This window comes from Acinonyx jubatus, chromosome B4, assembly GCF_027475565.1.
Source record: "Acinonyx jubatus isolate Ajub_Pintada_27869175 chromosome B4, VMU_Ajub_asm_v1.0, whole genome shotgun sequence".
Lineage (NCBI taxonomy): Eukaryota > Metazoa > Chordata > Mammalia > Carnivora > Felidae > Acinonyx > Acinonyx jubatus.
Genome location: NC_069387.1, coordinates 114377680 through 114399881, shown reverse-complemented (window position 1 = coordinate 114399881; position 22202 = coordinate 114377680). Strand labels below are relative to the sequence as shown.

General features: G+C 40.1%; 1 protein-coding gene across 3 annotated transcripts in view; it reads left to right on the top strand.

The window, feature by feature from the left end:
- LOC106973403 (uncharacterized protein C3orf20 homolog) overlaps positions 1–22202 on the top strand; it is a 121448-nt gene that overhangs the window by 83327 nt on the left and 15919 nt on the right. For all 3 annotated transcript variants that reach the window (XM_053226622.1, XM_053226624.1, XM_053226623.1), the window contains 2 exons: positions 7487–7784; positions 13308–13424. In XM_053226622.1, the coding sequence (XP_053082597.1) occupies positions 7487–7784; positions 13308–13424 (415 nt within the window). The remainder of the gene's footprint in view (positions 1–7486; positions 7785–13307; positions 13425–22202) is intronic.

The following is a 22202-nucleotide window of genomic DNA, read 5'->3' as shown; positions in this document are numbered from 1 at the left end:
TCCGGGAACATAGGACCAAGCCCCCTGTTAGGCTCTGTGCTGAGCATGAAACCTGCTTGGGATTCTCTCTCTCTCTCTCTCTCTCTCTCTCTCCTTCTCTAAAATTAAAAAAAATTTTTTTAAAGAAAGCTAATTCTAACAAAGACAATCCAAAAATCAATAGTCAAAAGATGGATTCAATCTAGACAAAATTAAAATAATAGAGCAAATCTATAAAGTACTTAAGAACAGGTACGTTTAGAATCCTCAGGGTGAGTAACGATGGAATAAATAATTTAAAAAAAGAATTCGAAGACATTCAGTTAAGATATAGTGTATTGAACACACTCAGGTTTACTTCAACTTTGCTAACACCTTACTATAATGACTGTAAAAACCTCTAAGGCCTATTACATTACATGTTATGTTAATTAGAATGCTTTCTTTGGGGGGCAAGTAACAGAGAATCCAACTCAAACAAGGACACTTATTACACATTTGTAAATCGAGAGGTAGAACTACAAGGGAGGCATTGGGCCACTCCATCCCCTTTTCCCTCATTTATGCATCAGCTTAGTCTGTGAGCAGGAAAAAGATGCTTGAACAGTTTCAGGCTTCATATCTACTCAGAACAACCACCATGGAAGAGAGGGGGACTTTGTTCCCAGCACTCCAAACAAAAGGCCTGGGATAAACTATGTCTGGTGTCACATGTTTCTGACCTTCTCCCCAGTGGCCGTGGCTGGATAAATGAAAAAATTCTCACTGCCTTAAACCATCCAGGGCCCATCCTTGGAGCTTAGCATGGGGTCAGCTGGTCCAGAGGCAGCTGGGCTACAAAAGGGACAGGCAGATATTAAATAAACTTGGGGTCTTATTAGGAAGGTTGAAGATGAAAATGACTCCTGGTATTCAACTAAAAAAAAATTGTTCACTAATGTCCACCACAAATGTCATGATTTAAAACGTAGCCTTGGGGGGCTCAGTCGGTTAAGCGTCTGACTCTTGATTTCAGCTCAGGTCATGATCTCACAGTTCCTTGAGTTCAAGCCCCACATCAGACTCTGCACTGACAGCACGGAGTCTGCTTGGGATTCTGTCTCCCTCTCTCTCTGCCCCTCCCCTGCTCTCTCTCTCAAAAATAAACTTTTAAAATATCTTTTAAAAATAAATAAAATATACATTTTCTGCAAAATTAGAGACAAAGCATAAAAAGTTAGGGAAAGGACATATTAATATTAGCATGCTTATAAACTGTCATTCATACAGACTGCTACAGTAGGTAAACCTACAGTGGGACACTGCTTATATGCTGCCTCACGCTATAGCCGATTTCATCTCTTTTGTCAAACAGCACTTATGCAGACAGTGCTCAAAGTAAGTTCTGGAGTTGAATTCCATTTTAATTTATAGACTGCTTTAGCTTTAGCAGCATTCTATGCAAAATACTGCACTATGTTGCACAGGTACTACTCCACTCATATTTGAAATTTTGTTCTTAGAGCGCCTGGGTGGCTCAGTTGGTTAAGTGTCTGACTTTGGCTCAGGTCATGATCTCGCGGTTCATGAGTTCAAGCCCCACATCAGACTCTGCTGTTAGCAGGGAGATTGGATCCTCTGTGTCCCTCCTTCTCTGCCCCTCCTTTGCTCACTCTCTCAAAAATAAACACCTAAGGGCCACCTGGGTGGCTCAGTTGGTTAAGCAACCAGCGCTTGACTTCAGCTCAGGTCATGATCTCAGGGTTCCTGAGATCAAGCCCTGCTTTGGGCTCTGTCCTGACAGTGTGGAGCCTGCTTGGGATTCTCTCTCTCTGTATCCCCCCACCCCCCACTCATGTGTTCTGTCTTTCTTGCTCATAATTAATAAATAAACTTTAAAATTCAGTTCTTACTCTTTGAAGCACATTGCATACTTTCCTGATAAGATGGATGGTCCTGTGGACAAAGGGATATGTAAACTTACTCCTGTAGTTCAACCCCATCAGTAATGACTGTGAACCACACTGTAAAGGATGTAGCAACTTGCTTGTGCTTAACAGGAGAAATTAGAGCTAGAATGTGACTCTATGGGGACTTTATAGGTTTGTTAATTGACCTATAGCTATACCTTAATGCGTTTGTGTATTTTTTCATTTCTTTCAGCATTTCGGGACATCCAAACATTACTATACTACCAGCATTTTCCTGTGCATTAAACTCTGCATGTGAAACCTTAACAGTTACTAAAGTTTATAAATACACACATTTAAAAAATTTAAATGGATGTATTGTTTTAATCTGTTTACTGCTCTTTTCAGCTTTATGCAATAAATTACTGTCTGATGGTTGCATTGGCGATTATAACTTCAAATGTGCATCATGATAGAAAGTGCCGACTTATTGGGAGGGAATAGAAAGACAAAGTTACCACGAGGAAGGCCCAGAAACCATGTGCTAGAAAGAAATCAGTTCAGTCTTCTAAGAATTGGGTCTGTGGGCTAGCTAAAATAGAAATAAGCTTGTCAAAAAGTAAGGGAAATTACTAAGACTCTCAATATATCAACAGGTATAGAGAGCCAATCTGAATTTCTTAAGCATAAAATAAGATAGTATATATCTCTCACTGACAGCCTGGTTTATGTTAACTGCCTCACATTGGGGAGTTATGGGGTGGTAGAGAGTGCTAAAACCTTGATGCGTGCGCATGTGTGTGTGTGTGTGTGTGTGTGTTTACCCCTCCCTGCCTAGTGGGTTTTCAGTGGCCAGTACTCAGAACCCCAAGGCCTCACATTCATAATCAAGTCCAATAATGGTGGGGTGGTGTCCTGCCCCATGAATATTAGGAATATGAGCAGACCAAGTCTCCAGGCCACCAAGCAGCTTGGTTGGTAGGCACACTAGCTGACACATTAGAATTACTCAGGGATGCTCAGAATGCCTCTTCAGAGCCTCTGATGTTGGTATGCTCTGTGTTCACCTGTTATAGGGTCCTTGTAGGTGAAGCTGGGGATGAAGGAATAAGTGATCATGTGAAAACAAGAGGGTGTTACTGGGTCTGGGAATTCTAGCAGCCTATTCTTTACAGGATGGAGATCAGAACTTTAAATCCAAACACGCCTGAATTATTTGATGGTAACTCCCTGTCCTGCTCTCAGAGCTCTCTGCTACTGTCCAGCCACTTGCAAAGGTGGTATCGTTAGGTCTCTTGTTACTCTTTAACACTCATATTGTATAGCAAATCATACGTGCTAAAAGTTTTTTTTTTTAATCATTGTGCTCTTTGAGGTATAAGGTAGCTAACTGTAGAAATAGCATTAATACGTTTGAAGAAGAAAAACAAAGTGAAAGGATTTGCCTGACCAGATTTCAAGGCCTTTTAGGAAGTGATAGTAACAAAGATATTGTGGTATGGGCACCAGACTTGTTAGATCAATGGAACAGAATAGAGAGCCCCAGTTCAGACCCAGACAAATATGGAAATTTGATATACAATAGAGATAGCAATACAAACCAGTGAGGAAAGAATGGATTATTCAATCAATGGTGGTGGGACAATTGGTTATCTATCTACCTACTTACCTATCTTATATTCCTACTACCCATCATAAACTCCAAGCAGATTAAAGAGCTAAATATGAAAAGCCAAATAATAAACTATTTAGAAGAAAACATAAAGAGGATGTTTTTATCACCTTGAGATAGAAAATAAATTCTTTTTTTATATGTTTATTTATTTTTGAGAGAGAGAGTGTAAGTGTGGGATGGGCAGAGAGAGGGGGACAGACGATCTGAAGTGGGCTCTGTGCTGACAGCAGGGAGCCCGATGTGGGGCTCAGACTCAATAAACAAACTGTGAGATCATGACCTAAGCCAAAGTCAGGGGCTTAACCAACTGAGCCACCCGGGCGCAGGAAAATAAATTCTTAAACCAAACACACAAAAAAACACAAAAATTAGGGAGAAGGATGATAAGTTTAACTACATTAAAATGAAAGTCTTATGTACAAAAGAAGGAAACGCACAAAAATTTCACTGAAGCAGTTTGCAACAGTTAAAAATAGGAAACTACCTAAATGTCCATAACCAAGGGGATATTTAAATTTTTTGTTGTGGACAACTGCCATTTGTTTTGACCATCCAGCCTCTGAACCAACTTTCTATCTTTGAGAACTCCTCTACTTGCCAAAGTGGAGCACACTTCCAGTATAGATGACCACAATGCCAGATTTTTGCTTTCTCAGTTCCCTCTGAAACTGGGGCCTAGGCACATGACCCAGTTTCTGCCAATCCAATGAACCTGGCCCAGATTTCCATGCAGCTGCAGGGGCTGCCCAGACCCTCCAGGCAGGAAGGGGCATCAGCTCTACATGGCTCCCAGAGGCTGTGCCGGCTATTGTTCTCAGGACAGTGTTCTGGGTCAGCAGGGTCCACCAGCAGAGTCAGCCCAGCAGCTGTGGCTGTGGTGTCCGAACTGGACAAGTTCTACAGCACGACTGGGGACATTTTCCCTGGCAGTGGACCCTGCAAGCCTGATTCTTCCACCTTTCCAAAGATTTTCTAAGCTCTTTAGTGCATTCCTTTGTTTTTGTGCATTTGCTTAAATTGGCCAGTTTGTTTCTGCTGCTTGCAACTAAAACCCTAACCCTGATAGATTATGAATTATGATATATTTATGTAACATACATGGGAATGGCATACATCAAAATCAGAGTTAAAAGTTGAGTGAAATCAGGAGATGCCCTTGGGGCTATAAGTTGTATCTGAAATTATAATAATGAAAAAAATATATATATAGCAAATGTAGTAAAATACTAAGATTTGATAAAGCTTGGTGGTATGTACACAGCTGTTTGTTTTTTTTTAGTATGTAAAGTGTTCTACGTGCACACACTGATATGCATATATATAAACTTTTACTATAATGAATACAGAAGCACTCAGATTCTGAAGGTTTCAGAGCAACAGTATTCTATTGAAATTTTTTGCCTCTCTTTCCAAAAAAAGAAGGTCCATTTCTGAGTTGGCCTGTTTCCAAATTCACTAGTAAACAATATGGCAGGAAAGGAGGGGAAAAAGACGTGACATTGAAAATAGGTTGGGTAGAACATGAAGACAAGAACTGAAATAACATACTATATTTACATGTGTGGGTTTTATTATCACGAGGAAATATATAATCATCATTTCTCAGAAATGTGCTTCTACCAAGGGGAAGAATCAAGATATTTTGAAAAGCACAACTTCAAAAAACACAACTGGGCATTTATCACATTTACTAAGTTCCTCAGGTTCAGCATAAAGAAAATGAAGCCAACATGGCACAGAAACAGACACTCAGATCAATGGAACAGAATACAGAACCCAGAAATGGACCCACAAACATGTGGCCAACTAATCTTTGACAAAGCAGGAAAGAATATCCAATGGAAAAAGACAGTCTCTTGAGCAAGTGGTGCTGGGAAAACTGGACAGCGACATGCAGAAAAATGAATCTGGACCACTTTCTTACACACACACACAAAAATAAACTCAAAATGGATGAAAGACCTCAATGTAAGACAGGAAGCCATCAAAATCCTTGAGGAGAAAGCAGGCAAAAACCTCTCTGACCTTGGGCACAGCAACTTCTTACTCAACATGTCTCTGGAGGCAAGGGAAACAAAAGCAAAACTGAAATATTGGGACCTCATCAAAATAAAAAGCTTCTGCACAGAGAAGGAAACAATCAGCAAAACTAAAAGGCAACCGATGGAATGGGAGAAGATATTTGCAAACAACATCTCAAATAAAGGGTTAGTATCCAAAATCTATAAAGAACTTATCCAACTCAACACCCAAAAAACAAATAATCCAGTGAAGAAATGGGCAAAAGACATGAATAGACACTTCTCCAAAAAAGACATCTAGATGGCCAACCAACACATGAAAAAATGCTCCACATCACTCATCATCAGGAAATACAAATCAAAACCACAATGAGATACCACCTCACACCTGTCAGAATGGCTAACATTAACAACTCAGGCAACGACAGATGTTAGTGAGGATGCGGAGAAAGAGGATCTCTTTTGCATTGTTGGTGGGAATGCAAACTGGTGCAGCCACTCTGGAAAATAGTACGGGGTTCCTCAAAAAGCTAAAAATAGAACTACCCTATGACCCAGCAATTGCACTACTAAGTATTTATCCAAGGGATACAGGTATGCTGTTTCGAAGGGGCACACGCACCCCAATGTTTATAGCAGCACTATCAACAATAGCCAAGGTATGGAAAGAGCTCAAATATCCACTGATGGATAAATAGATAAAGAAGATGTGGCATATATATACAATGGAGTATTATTTGACAGTCAAAAAGAATGAAATCTTGCCATTTGCAACTATGTGGATGGAACTAGACGGTATTATGCTGAGCGAAATTAGTCAGAAAAAGACATATAATATGACTTCACTCATATGAGGACTTTAAGACACAGAGCAGTTGAACACAAAGGAAGGGAAACAAAAATAATATAAAAACAGGGTGGGAGACAAACATAAGAGACTCTTAAATACGGAGAACAAACACATTTACTGGAGGGGTTGTGTTAGCTAATTTGGATATAAATTTTTAAAATAAAATTTAAAAAAAAAGAAAAGATGAAGCCAACACTGAATATCTTAATGATAATAAAAAATACTCTTCTAGCTACCAGGAATGCCAGTTTTCAGTAACTTAATTAAAATATTTTATTTAACAAATTTCAGCATCACACAAAAATTCTTTAGGTGTAATTAAAATTCACAGAGTTTGTTTTTATAGGCCTCATAACCTCCCAGAAGTTTTGTGGAAACATATCCCTACATTACAGATGTTAATACTAAAGCATAAAAAAGTCAGAAGATTTACAGTGACACTGAGAGTTAGTGATGGATGACAGATCCAAATTTAGCTTTCTGATGTCCATTCTGGCTAGTGGGTTACATAATTTATCCAGTCTATTAATAGACATAAATCAACTCAAAAGCATTCTGTAGATATTTCACTTCCAGTCAGTGAGACAGCAGTATTGTAACAGAAAAAAATACACACGGGTTCACGTTCCAGCTCTATCAGTTACTACTTGTGTGCTTTAGTTATATTATTGAATTTCCTGAGCTCCAGTTTTCCCCACTTTGTAAGAGGGAATGAAGTAAGTATCTTACAGACTAGTCTCAATGCATTCTTCTTGCATTTGTCAAACTGCAATTAATGCTCTAAATCTCATCCTTATTGGTCAATTATTTGCAATCATTTGGATTAATTAATTCCTCTGAACTGACATAGCTTATGTCTGTTTCAGAGCCACAGGTGCTTATATAACTGAAAAGCCTTACGTTGAACTCTTTCAGTGTTTTGACAAGTATTTTAGTATGCTGACACATAAAATTCTGTCCAGAATTAAATGTAAATGCTTTACAAAAGTAGCCACTTTGGTTCTTTTCAAAGTGATGTTTTTTTCTGTCCATTCAGTTCTTTAAACATGATTTCTAACCATTACATTTCTAGGCTTCCTCTTCCTCCCATTGAGAGCAAGGACGCATGGTTTGCTTCCCAGCTGCTTTGTCCTGTGGTCCTCAGGAGGACACTGTGTGGGAAGGAAGGGGGCACATGCCAATGTGGCACTTACAGCATCCCTGAAGTGACAGACCTGGAGTATGATCACCTTATAAGCACCCAGCTGTCCTCCGTGGATCAGGTCATTATAGTCCACGTGACCTCAGCTAAGGAAACAGACAAGACTATAAAAGAAATGGCCCAAGTGTATAGGAAACTGAACAGATCCAAAAGCATGCTTTGCATTCAGGTGGGTATCATGTGTATTAAGACAAACTGAATAATGTCTACTTGCATGTTACATCTTAATACATTTCCTCAGCCACACAAAAGATTGTGGAGGAATTTTTCCCCTGCTTTTGTAATTGAAGTATGACCTTCATATAATAAAGGTCGCAAATCTTAAGGGCATATAGCTTAATGAATTTTTGTGTATGTGTATACCTATATAATCACCAGCCAGATTAAGATATAGAATATTTCCGGACCCCAGAAAGTTCTCTCTGACCCTTTTCAGTCAGCAATCGCCCTGCCTCCCACCCCTGGTAACCGCTTTTCTGACTTCCATCACCATAAATTAGTTTTATCTGTTTTAGATGTTCGTATACATGGAATTACACAGTATGCACATTTTGAAACACACAGTACATTTTTATGCCTCTTTTGCCAGAGGCTAGGAATGGTAAATACCAGGCATGCCAATATCCTCCCATTCTGCATCCATGGTGGACATTACTGATCCATCATTCTTTTCAACTGAGCCTAGACTGGGCCCTAACTCTTTTTCCTGACTGCACTGCTAGTAACTACTACCAGCGGATCTGAGTAGTAACTCATGAAGCCTCTTCTATACGATAGCCTTTCCCCTCAAGAGTATTCTCTAAGTCTTATTGATTGTATCACTATGTCACTTTTTTTCCTATATGTGCCTTTTCTCCAGTCCCACTGCTTCTGCTTATTTCAGGCCTTCATCATCTCCCATCTGATTTTCTCCAGTGGCCTGACTAGTTTTCCTGCTTTCTGGTCTTGGTGCCTGTGATATTTCCTACACGTTGCGGGGTGCTCTTTTTAATACATGGACATGACTGCATCATTCTCCTGCTTAAAATCTTCTAAGGACTTCCTTTCAGGCCACATCCAAGTTCTTTCATGTGACGTGGAGGGCCCCTCCCAGTGGGGCTCTTCCCTCCCTGACCAATTCCCTGTTCTAACCCCAGCAATGGCCCCAGGGGACATATTAAAGAACCTCTGCAGGGTTCAGGTCTTGTTCTGCATCAGGTTGAAGCACGTGGAAGCTGAGGGCAGGGCCGTGTCACCTCTTGCAGAGCTGTGTCCACTGATTGGGCTTTTGAGACATTGCCCTAAATAGCCCTGAGCTTCTTTTGAGGGATGTTACATTATATTCCCCAGGGCTAGTGTTCCCCTAGATGAAGCCCGATGTGAAAATTGTCTTTCTGAATGAGAAGCTAGAATAGCTTTACTTCCCATGAGGATCCTGTATGTTTCCTCTTTCCCGGTAATGAGATTTTTGGTACCCAACTGGGTTTCTTTACTTGGCCTGAAAGTACAGAGAAAAGTTTTAAACTGAATTATAACAATAGATTAAGAACTTATGGGCCACTTATCTGAAATCCATTTCTTATTTTGGATCCAGAGCTTGTATTGATACTGAAATTTTCTCATCATAATTTTTTTTTATTTATAATTTTCTCTTATACTATTCTTGCTTCCTATAAACCTCCTTGCATCTTTTGCTAAAAAGGTAGAATATAAGCAAACAAGTTTAAAAGGTCAGTTTTGATGAAGGAAATATTTCATCTAACAGAATTGATAGCAACCTTGCAAGAAAGTGACATGTCATTTTGTAACTCTAAACGGTGAAGAAAGAGAATATGGGTGTATTTGGCTGGGTACCCTAGACTTCCATAAAGTAGATTCTTTTTTTAGATCATAAAAATGAAGGGAATATTCTCATACCAGAGACCCTAAAGGGAATACAAATAAGAATGGGGAAGGTTGTAAAACACAGAAAGTTCACCCTAGAACTCCAGTCTCCATCAAAAAGTTTGCCTGGTCAGACTAGGGTCTTGGCTCTCTCTTCATTCTCTTTCATTCCACCTAACCAGGGAACCATGAGGCCTGCACAATGGTGAAATTGTTAAGCTGCACTTGGAAGCTGGACAGCAATGAGAATTCACCGGATGCTCTGATGGAAGCCTCAAGGGTGTAGACAAAGCTCCTAAAAGGGTAGCCTGAGCCACAGAGTGTGTGGGATGGGTTCTGGGAGCCCAGGGAGAACTGGTTCTAGGAGTGGCAGCCCCACCCTTCCAGCCTGCACTGAATCCAGATTCCTCTGCCCACAGTTGGAATCTTCTTGATGGCAGGACCGTGTCTTGGTCACCATTGTAGCCCTAGTGCCTATCACTGGGCCTAGTGCATGGTTAACATCTAAAATTTATTTGTCAAATGAATAAATGAACCAACGAATGAGTAAATGTTTTTTTAGCCTAAACGCCAGTTATGGGGGTATATGGTCACTGCTACTTCTTTCTTAGTTTCATGGGAGATGCTCTGGGACTATGGGCTTGTGAACGGAGCTAGGGCTCCCCTGAAGAGACAGACAAGCCAAGTGGATGAGAGAGCAAGACCATAGTTAGGAAGAGTTCAACTCTTCACTGAAAAAGACAATGATGTGCATCAAATCCCAAGGGCTCTAATATCCTTGGTGCAAACAGTACCTGCCATCCCCCCTCTCCCTCTATACCTGGCATCTAGTAGACACTCAGGAAATGTTTGTTCAACTGATCTGAAGTAACAAAGTCAGAATAAGATCAAAAAAGCAATATTTATTGAGCATTTACTGTGTCGCAACCACTATTTACCCGGAATATCATTTAGTTCTCAAAAGAATTGCAAATGGCTGGCTCTCTGCACGTGAGTCTATTGAGCACAGGTGAATAACTGAGACACAGGACAGTTAGGTCACTTGTTCAAGGTTACTCAGTTAAAAAGTGGTGGGGCTGAGATTCACACCAACCAGTCTTACTCCAGGAAGCACACTCTTAAGCACCACGCTCTGCCATATAGCATTGTGGAGTAGGAAAAGCAGTGGCTTAGGGGGGCAAGAGTGAAATCAAATGAGATGAATGGATTGGGAGGAATGGCTCATATCCAGCACCTCAGAAATGTGTGCCTGGGCATGTGGAGGCAGGAGGTGTGGAAGGGGCTTCGTATGTATGCTCAGCAGGAATTGTAGAGACCAGAGCATCTGATAAAATGAGCCATGTCTCACTGAATCCTTCTAATAATGAGGAAATAAGTCCCCAATGCTCCTAATACTACTTGAGGATGAAACTTTTTGATAGCACAATTCTGAATATTTATTGATTCAGATAACAAACATTCACTGAGTTCCTACAACATGCTGGGGAGTGTGATAATAACTTGAGATAGCAAAATGAATCAGACTCTGATCTTGTCCTCAAGGAAAAGACAATCCAGAGAACAGTCATGACTCATGACATGTTGAAATGAGTGCCTGGTCAGAAGTATCAATGGAGCATTTAGACAAGAAGTGGCTTGCTGGACTAGTAAGACTAGTAAGAATTAACTGGGTGAATATTTACCACAAATGGCATTTTGGAAGGCATGTTGGAAAACTGTACGTTGGAAAGCAAAAGGATAGCAAACTGTAGGATGAATCTGGGAAATAGGAAATGAATCAGTATTAGGGGGTGCATGTTGAGGAAGCTAGCAGCCAAAGAAGTTAGTGAAAGACTGACTATGAGGTTTGATAAAGAATTTGAACTCTCCTTGAAGAGGAAGAAGAGTCATTAAAGGGTTTTAAGCACAGAAGTGACAGAGATTTTGTATTTTAGTTGGATCATTTTGACAGAATGGTCTGGAAAAGATTGGAATGACAAAGAGACCTATTATCGCAATTTACACAAGAGAGAAATGATCAGGCAGTAGCAGTGGGAGTGGAAAAGGATGCTGAGTCTGAGTGATGGATAGAAGCGAGACTCTGTAAGACTTGATATGTTGAGTGAGGGAAGAGTTTAAGACATCTTCTACCTTCTTGTTTGGACAGTTAGAAGAATGGCGGTACTATTTTGTTTTGAGATAGGGAATTCAGAAGGACAAGGATAAGAAATATCTGTTATCCATTACCAAGTAATAAACCACCCCAAAACTTGCAAACATAGAACAACAACCACATATTTACTCATGACCCTCTCGGGATTTAGCAGGGATGACCGGAATATGCTTCACATAGCACTGGCTTGGGCAGTTTGAGTACAGCTGGAGGATTCAAGAATAGCCTCATTCACATGGCTGGCAGGTAGTACTGCTGACATTTAGGAGTTCAGGAATGGCTATTGGCCAGGGACCTCTATTTGAAGGCCTCTCTACAGAGTTATTCTGGTTTCCTCACAAAGCAGTGTCCATATTTTGAGAAGGAATGTTCCAGAGGTGAATATGGAATCTGGAGATCTCTTAAGGCCTGGCCTCAAAAGTTATACAGTTATACTCTTGGTCAAAACCTATCACAGGGCCAGCCCAGATTCAAGGGGAGTGGAAATAGACCTCCATCTCTTGATGGGTAGAGTGGTAAAGAATTTATAGACATCTTTAGGCTACCACAAGAACATTTAAAGAGGTGTGGCTGACTGGCTCAGTTGGTAGAGCTTGTGACCCTAGATCTTGGGGTCACGTAAGCCCTACATTGAGTGTAGAGCCTACTTAAAAAAAAAAAAGAATGGGGGCACCTGGGTGGCTTGGTCAGTTGGGCGTCTGATTTCAGCTCAGATCATGATCTCATGGTTCATGGGTTCAAGCCCCACTTCAAGCTCTGTGCTGACAGCTCAGAGCCTGGAGCCTGCTTCAGATTCTGTGTCTCCCTCTCTCTCTGTCCACCCCCTGCCAACCCCCACTCGCACTCTGTCTCTCTCTCTCTCTCAAAAATAAATAAAGATTTAAAAAAAAATTTTTTTTAAAAGAATGAAGAGAAAGATGGAAAAATTCAGATTGGGCATGTTGAGTTGGGGGTACCAGAGTGACATCAAAATGGGACATCAAGAAGTAGGCAGTTCAACCCACAAGTCCAACACTCAGAGGAGGCCACTAGCTTTGGAGGACATTTGGTAGACAGAAATAGTAGTTAAAAGTATGAGTGACCAAAGGGGTATGTGAAGAGAGTGAATAGCAGGAGGCAAGAATGGAGATTTTTAGATATTTAGAAGTCAGGTAGCAATGGGGCTCCTGGATGGCTCAGTGGTTAAGCATCTGACTTCAGCTCAGGTCATGATCTTGTGGTTTATGAGTTAGAGCCCCATATTGGGCTCTCTGCTGTCAGCTCAGAGCCCGCTTTAGATCCTCTGTCTCCCTCTCTCTCTGCTTCTCCCCTCTCTCAAAAATTAATTTTTAAAAATCTTAAAGAAGTAGAGAAAAAATTATGCATGACCAAGACTAGGATGGAACACATAGAGAAAGAAAACAGAAGAGTGGGACCAGAAAAGCCCAGGAAAGAGTTTGAGAAGGAGGACTGTTCAGTAATTTCAAATGTCTTAAAGAGGTCAAGAAATAGAAGAAACATGAAAATGTCCACTGGCCTTGGCAATACAGAGGTCTTTGATGAGTTTTTGAAGAGGGCATTCCTGATGATTGGTAGGAATAGACTTTAGAATTGTTGATTCAGCTACAAATACTGCTGAATGGAGCAAGGGATTTTTTACTTGGGATTTAATGTCTTTACAACTTTTTGCTTTTTTAGAGTTGTTCAGATCCCTTTCGATTGCTCAAATACAACATCACCTCTGCATCTAAATTTACTGGCAACAGTTGTCCACTTCTGGTTCAAAGGCACAATGTCATTCCAGGAATTTTTTTGGTATGTACTCTGAGATATATGACTTTTTTAACCAGCCTACTATGTTGTATATGTGTATGATGTTGTGCATGATGTTGAGATTATTCATAGAGTACACAAAAGAATGGAGAGAATGAGGAAATAGATAAGCTCAAATCACAAACTTCCTTGGTACCCCCTTGACTACCCCCTTGACTAATAGTTGTAGATATTCTTATAACTATTGGGTTATCATTCTGGTTACTTTAGTGAAGTTAAAAACTCGATTATCTGGTGGCGCCTGGGTGGCTAGTTGGCCAAGTGTCCTACTCTTGATTTCAGCTCAGGTCAAGAGCTCATGGTTTGTGAGATCAAGCCCTATTTCAGGCTCTGTGCTGACAGCGTGGAGTCTGCTCGTGATTCTCTCCTCTCTCTCCCTCTCTCTCTCTCTCTCTCTCTCTGCCCCTCCCTGCTCATTCTTTCTCTCTCCCTCTCTCTCCAATAAATAAATAAACTTAAAAAACAAAAAAACAAAAAACTCTGTTAACACTGAGGTGATCAAATCCTCTACCTCCTGAGTAGATATGGGATTATAAATGCTAAAATTTAATTATTGCATTTAAGAAGATTATAACCTAATCAAGGAGATAGGATACATAATATCCATATTTTAAGACTGAACAGAATAACTACTGTGACTGAATCAGCCCAGTACAGTACAGAAAGCATGAACTTTGAAAACAAACAGACCTGAGTCCAGACCTTGGTTCTACTATTTGCTGGCTATATGACCTTGGGCAAATTACTAAGCCTCTGAGCCTGTTTCCTCCCTTACAAAAAGGGAAAATGTAACCAACTCATAAAATTATAAAAAGTCAGTGAGATAATGTGCATAAAGTGTTTGTTTCAATTCCTGGCACATCGTGGATACTTAATAAATGTTAATTCCCTTCCACCAATTTTTCAGTTCAACAAATGTGTATGGAATGTCCACTCTATGCCAAGCACAATATTGGGTACTGCGGATACAAAAAAAAAAAAAAAAAAGCCACAGTCTCTGCTGCCAAGGGACTCCTAGTCCAAGGGCGGGGGGGTGGGGGTTGCGGTGCAGTCTGCAGCTTGCTGAGAGGTATGAGATGTGAGCTGAACCTAAAAGTGTTTTGATACAGAGAGGTAAGAAGGAGAGGGATGTTCCAGGGAGAAAGGGATGTTATTAATAAAGGCAAAGGCTCAGAGCACAAGGAATCTGGAAACCTGGATTTTAGTCCTGCACCTTCCACTATAACCAGCTGTACATGTTTGGGATGATCTCATTGGCAAGCATACAGGACTGAATTAGATCAGTGGCTCTCACCACTGGCTCCTGCCTTAGGTGCATGAAAAAATGATTTCTGGGTCTCACACTGGAATAGTTAAATCAGAATTCCTTTGGATGAGATCAGCATCAGCTTTTTTTTTTTTTAATGTTTATTTATTTATCTTGAGAGAGAGAGCACATTCACATGAGCAGGGGAGGGACAGAGAGATAGAGGGAGAGAATCCCAAACAGGCTCTGCCTGTCAGTGCAGATCCCGAAGCAGGGCTCAAACTCACGAACCGTGAGATCATGACCTGAGCCGAAATCAAGAGTCAGATGCTTAACCGACTGAGCCACCCAGGGGCCCTGAGTATCAGCTTTACATCAACCTTATTATGATACATTTCACATACAATACAATACACCCACTTTATTGTACAGTTTCGAGGACTTTTGACAATGCGCATACTTGAGGAACTGCCTCCACCACAGGAAGTTTCCCTCAGCCCCTTAGCTGTAGTTCTTCCACCTTCATCCCCAGGCAATCACTGATCCATCCGCTTTCTGTTGCTATAGATTAGGTTTGCCTTTTCCAGATTTTCATCTGAAAGGGCTCAAATAATAAGCATTCTTTCATCTGGCTATTTGAGATTTCAATGTTTTTTTAAACTTCCCTGGATGATTTTAATGAGGAGCAATAGACTGGATAATCTCTCAGGATCCTTCTAGCCCCAAAAATATCATGGTTTCATCTGCTAGGCTAGAGATATTTTATAAAAATTGCATTTTAGTAATAATAAGTATGACTGCTGTCATTGTAATAATTATGATAACACTAACACTAATGCTTATTGAGCTTTTCCTATGTGCTCAGGCACTGTGCTGTTACTCATCTGTATTTTCCTATCTAAATCCCTACAGCAGGAATTAACCTCTGAGGGGGTAGGTGCTAATATTGTTCCTGATAATAGGGATGGAAACTAATCTTTAGGGAGATTAAGTAACCTGTTCAGGGCCAAGAAGCTAGTTAGCAAGTGGTGGGATAAGGATTCAAATCCAGATTTCCCTCCAATAAACAGAGACTTTACTTTTAATCAAGATGCTACAAAAGCATCTTCCCACAAAGTGAAGTTTCAGCCCCCACTACTTCAGAAGAAGTGAAAGTGATACCAGATGAATGCTTTCAGCTTGTTTATGGGTTCCAGCTGGGGAGAAGAAACTAATTTAAAGGTACATTTAGCAAGAAAGACTTAAGGCAAAGAGCCTTGCACCTTAACATGAAAAGTAAGCCTGTTTGTTGGGAGCGTCAAATGACAGTGAAGACTACAGTGATGCAGGAAGAGAGAAACGGGGCAGAGGCTGCATCCACGCATGTCTGCTGAGATGTATACAAAACAGAGATAGCAAGAGCGCATCTACTGATTTCCCTCCAGTGAAGGGAATAACCTCAGATTTCAGTCCACATATACACCAAAAAAAAAACCTTTTTTTTTACTTTTCAAAGTAAACATCCACTGTCACTATGAACAATGAACAATGAGTCTTATTCTGTGGTAGGGAAATCTTCCCACAGTACCTGGCAGGTGATCAAATACCTCCCTGCTTCTGCAAGTCTATTTGAGCCTGTGAGTCTTAGCAGACCTGCTTGGTTGGTTATAGTCTATGCTTCCTATAAATTTACTAGTCGTTAAAAAAAAAAAAATCATGGGCAAAATGAAAATGTATGTCCTCCTTAAGTTGCATTCATCCGTGACAGCCAAATCAAAGTCCTTTTAGCTGAGATCCTCCCAATTCCAGGTAGGAGAATATTGACAATTATTTTGTGATCACCTAAAACAAACAGGGTCCTATTTAAATGCTGGCTGCCAAGCCAAGAGCAAAGCTAAGGCCTCAGCCCACCTACCTGTTTGTCCACTGGGTGACAGTGTTGATCCATCTGATACAAGTGTGCTTTGTCTCTGGGCCAAAAACCTGCGGGGAAAGATTGCAGCCAGATGGCTTTCTGAGGGCCTTGGGGAATGGCTCTGTCTTTCTTCTCAGAGCATGGCAGAATCATTGTTTTCTTTATTTTTCAAGGAAAAAATGTGAGGTGTAGAATTGTTCCAATGTTGCCACTTTTCTTTGGGCAAAGTGGTACAGAGAAGGGAGGTGATTGTCCATAATATATTAACCCTCATTTTCCTCACAATGTAACAAAGGCAAAAAGCCTGCAAAGAGCACTGTGAAAACCCAGCTGAAAATCCATTTCAGCTGTTTACTTAGATGCATTGGGATGGATCAATTCTTTACCCAAGGTGTTCACTCATATACAAATGTGCTAGTTGATGGGATTTGCATTGCCCACAGCTCTAAAGAGGGACAAGATTGTGGAGAATCATTTCCAATTTGCCAGGGCACAGTTTTACATTGTTCCATCTGTTCTGACGTGATCCCTGTCTTCAAGAGGAGAAATAGATAAGCTAGAACAAATACTGTAGTAAGATTTGATGTGATCAGTAGAATGATGGAGGTATGTTATAATACAAGAGAGGAAAGTGGATGATGGAACTATCCATACTCCTACTTTAAAAGGACAAGACAGAAAGTGAGTTGACTCTTTGCTTCAAGATGCTAAGAGGGTTGGTTTGTGCAATTTTTTGTTCTCTTCTGCTCCTCACCCCTAACATGGCAAGGACAATGATTTAAAATATGGGGACTCCTCATTATATAGTGAGCAATAAAGTCATGTTAATGTGGTACTCTGTTCCAAACTCTTTTTTAGTCAGGTTGAAAGACTAAAATAGAATGAATTATCGATTTAAGAAAATTTAGCATCTAACAAGTTTTTTTCCCCCCTCCTTTGCTTTATTTATATTGCTTGGTCAGATCTATTTGTGCTGATAAGTTAGCACATTTATATTTTATTATTACACTTAACATAACAAAGCTTTGGGGTTTCTTTCATACTTAAAAATACACTAAAACTGCAGTAGTATTTTCTTAGGGAGTTGTGCTGGAGTTCTGAGGCCTTCAAGTGTGGGTTAGAAATACAAACACATTGTCTGGCTGCTTGAAGATTGGGCTTTCACTCTCTAGGACTCACATAAACATGGAGCAACATGGAACAAGGGGCCATAGAAGCCAGAATGTGAAGCTCTTTAGCTGTAAACGACTTCCTTGTCACTGCCCTTTGGACACTTAAAGGCCTCTCTAGGCCATTCAGACAGCATGGACCTATTTAGGGCAAACTATAACCACAAGCATTATGTTATTCTCTTCAGTGCATATTAAGAACATTTTATCAGAGCTTTGGTATTCTCTACTCAGCAGGGATCTACCATTTCATCAGCAGGGAGAGTAAAAGGATTTATAAGAGGTGGCTTTGAGCAGGGGAAGTTGAGAACTTTCTGGGACTCACCAGAGCAGAATGGATTCTCCTAGGAAGCAGAGCCAATCTGCAGTGTGTCCCACTGTGTCTGTGTGCTCCACCAGCGAGGGATGGTGAAAGCAAACAGAGAATGAGGTAGAGGTGTGCACCCACAGGAGCTCCAGGAACACCCTATCTGTTTATCTCTGTGGGCATGTGCACAAGATGTGTTCTTCCTCCAATTTCTTCCTCCTTCTTCATTTTCTAATGAAGCCTCTTTGGAGGCTTACTGGCTGCTCTGTGAGAGGCCAGGACCAAAGATTATTCGAGAGGAATGTTCTAGAGTAGGTGGACCCTATGCTCGCCTTGGCTAGATAAATATCAAATCATTCGGAACACCCAAGAAATCAATCTGAGGACTAAGAGAATAAACTTCACAGCCAGAGGGAGAAAAGAGGCCACATGTTGGAAGTACAGATAGACTTCAATCCAAGTCTGACCCCCTTATACTCTGCAGGTACTTTGTTACTAGGGCAAGTGTGCCTGAGAGCCAGAGCAGCAGTGGTGCCTTCCCCACAGAAGACCAGCACTAAGCATCCCTCTCCTGCATTCACCAAATTCACCGACTGCCGGGTGCTGCAAAGCTTCAGCTGTAGTAAAAAGAATCTAGCCTCTTCTAACAAGCAGACCAAAACTACAGTTTCACCTAGTTAAAACTCACAACACACTGGACAAAGTCCAAACACTCCCCACTGCTGGTAAAGAGAAATTCTGCGAAGGACTGACCTGAGGGAAAGAGCAACCAAAACACAACAGCAGAGTGCACATAGCATACACCAGAAACACTTCCTGAAGCACCAGGCCCAGGACAGAAGAGCCCAGACCTCTTCTTAATACAGCATTACTCTCAGGAACAGGAAACATAACAGTATTTCCTAACACAGAGAAGACAGAGACCTAGACAAAATGCCAAGACAGAGGAATTCATCCCAAAAGAAAGAGCAAGAAAAGGTCACAGCCAGGGATCTAATCAAAACAGATATAAGTAATATGCCTGAGCCATAATTTAAAACAACAATCGTAAGGATACCAGTTGGGCTTCAGAAAAGCATAGAAGACACCAGGGAGTCCCTTACCACAGAGATAAAAGTTCCAAAAACTAGCCAGGCTGAAATAAAAAATGCTATAACCAAGATTCAAAACCGACTGGGAGTAATGAATACAAGGATGGAAGACACAGAGGAACAAATATGGGACATAGAAGATAAAATTATGGGGAAAAAATGAAGCTAAAAAGAAGAGGGAAGGAAAAATATTGGATCACAAAGGTAGACTTAGGGAACTCAGTGACTACATAAAGTATAATAACATTCATAACATAGGACTCCCAGAAGAAGACAGGAAAGAAGGGGAAGAAGAATTAATTGAGCAAATTATAGCTGAAAGCTTCCCTAATTTGGGAAAGGAAAAAGACATCTAAATCCAGGAGCCACAGAGAACCCTCATCAAAATCAACAAAAGCAGGCCAACACCAAGACGTTTCGTGGTCAAATTTGCAAAATACAAAGATAAGGAAAGAATCCTGAAAGCTGTAAGGGAAAGAAATCCCTAACCTACAAGGGAAGACAATTAAGGTTAGCAGTAGATCTATTCACAGAAATTTAGCAGGCCAGAAGGGAGTGGCATGATTTAGTCAATGTGCTGAATGGGAAAAAATATGCCAAGAATACTTTATCCAGCAAGGCTGTCATTCAGAATAGAAGAAGAGATAAAAGGTTTCCCAGACAAAAACTAAAGGAGTTTGTAACCACTAAACCAGCCCTGCAAGAAATATTAAAGGAGACTCTTTAAGTGGGAAAGAAAGACCAAAAGCAACAAAAACTAGAAAGGAACAGAAAAAATCTCCAGGAACATTGACTTTACAGGTAATACAATGGGATTAAATTCATCATCTATCAATAATCACTGTGAATGTCAAAGGACTAAATGCTCCAATCAAAAGACATAGGGTATCAAAATGGATTAAAAAAAAAAAGACCCATCTAATATGCTGCCTACAAGAGACTCATCTTAGACCTAAAGACACCTGCAGATTAAAAGTGAGGGGATGGAGAATGATTTATCATGCTAATGGATGACAGAAGAAAGCCAGAGAAGCCATACTTATATCAGACAAACTAGATTTTAATTTTTTTTAATGTTTATTTATTTTTGAGAGAGAGAGACAGAGCATGAGCAGGGGAAGGGCACAGAGAGAGGGAGACCCAGAATTCAAAACAGGCTCCAGGCTCTGAGTTGTCAATGCAGAGCTTGATGCAGGACTCAGACCCACGAACAGTGAGATCATGACCTGAGCCAAAGTCAGACGTTCAACCAACTGAGCCACCAGGTACCCCTGGACAAACTAGATTTTAAACCAAAGACTGTAACAAGAGATGAAGGGCACTGTATCATAATAAAGGGGTCTATCCAACAAAAAGATCTAACAATTGTAAATATTTATGCCCCCAATTTGGAACAGCCAAATATATAAATCAATAATAATATAATTGATATTATTATTCAATCAAACTCATTGATAGTAATACAATAATATCAGGAGACTTTAACACCTCAGTTACAGCATGTACAGATCATCTAAGCATAACATCAACAAGAAAACAATGGCTTTGAATGACACACTGGACCAGATGGACTTAACAGATATATTCAGAGTATTTTATCCTAAAGCAGTGGAATACATGTTCTTTTTGAGTGCTAATGGAACATACTCCAGAATAGATCACATACTGGGTCACAAAATCAGGTCTCAACAAATACAAAAAGACTGAGATCATACCATGCATATTTTCCAACCACAACACTATAAAATTTGAAGTCAACCACAAGAAAAAATTTTGGAAGACTGCTAATACATGGAAGTTAAAGAAAATCCTACTAAAGAATGAATGGACTAACCAGGAAATTAAATAAGAAATAAAAAGATACATGGAAGCAAATACAAATGAAAACACAACAGCCCAAAACCTTTGGGATGCAGCAAAGGCAGCCATAAGAGGGAGATATATAGCAATACAGGCCTACCTCAAGAAGCAAGAAAAATCTCAAATATGCAACCTAAACTTACACCTAAAGGAGCTAGAAAAGTAACAACAAATTAAGGTAGAGCAGAAATAAATAATATAGAAGCAAACAAACAAACAAACAAAAAAAAACCAATAGAACAGATCAATGAAGTTAGGAGTTGGTTCTTTGAAATATTTAATTGAATTAATAAACCCCTAGCCAGACTTTTCAAAAGGAAAAAAGAAAGGACCCAAATAGATAAAATCATGAATGAGAGAGAGATCACAACCAACATCATAGAAATACAAACAATTATAAAAGAATATTGTGAAAAATTATATGCCAACAATTGGACAATCTGGAAAGATGGATAAATTGCTAGAAACATACAAACTACCAAAAGTGAAACAGGAAGAAATAGAAAATTTGAACAGACCCATAACCAACAAAGAAATTGAATCAGTAATCAAAAATCTCCCAACAAACAAAAGTCCAGGGCCAGATGGCTTCCCAGGGGGATTCCACCAAACATTTAAAGAATACTTATCCATTGTCTCTCTCTCTCTCTCTCTCTCTCTCTCTCTCTCTCTCTCTCTCTCTCCTTCCCTCCCTCCCTCCTTCTCTCTCTCTCTCTCTCTCTAATTTAAATTCAAGTTAGTTAACATACAGTGTAGTCTTGATTTCAGTAGTAGAACCCAGTGATTCATTTCTTATATGTGACACCCAGTGCTCATCCCAAAAAGTGCCTTCCTTAATGCCCATCACCTATTTAACCCATCCCTTCACTGCCTCCCCTCCATCAACCTTCAGTTCTCTGTATTTAAGAGAAAAAAAAAGAGTAAAATAAAATAAAATAAAATAAAAGAATATCTATTCTTCTCAAACTGTTCCAAAAAATAGAAGTAGAAGGAAAGCTTCATTCTATGAGGCCAACATTACCTTGATTCCAAAAGCAGACAAAGACTTCACTAAAAGGGACAATTACAGGCCAATATCCCTGATGAACATGGACGCACTGTGCATGGAGCCTGCTTGAGATTCTCTCTCTCCTTCTGCCCCTCCTCCCATTTTCTGTCTCTGTAAAATAAAAATAGAAAGAAAGAAATAATTA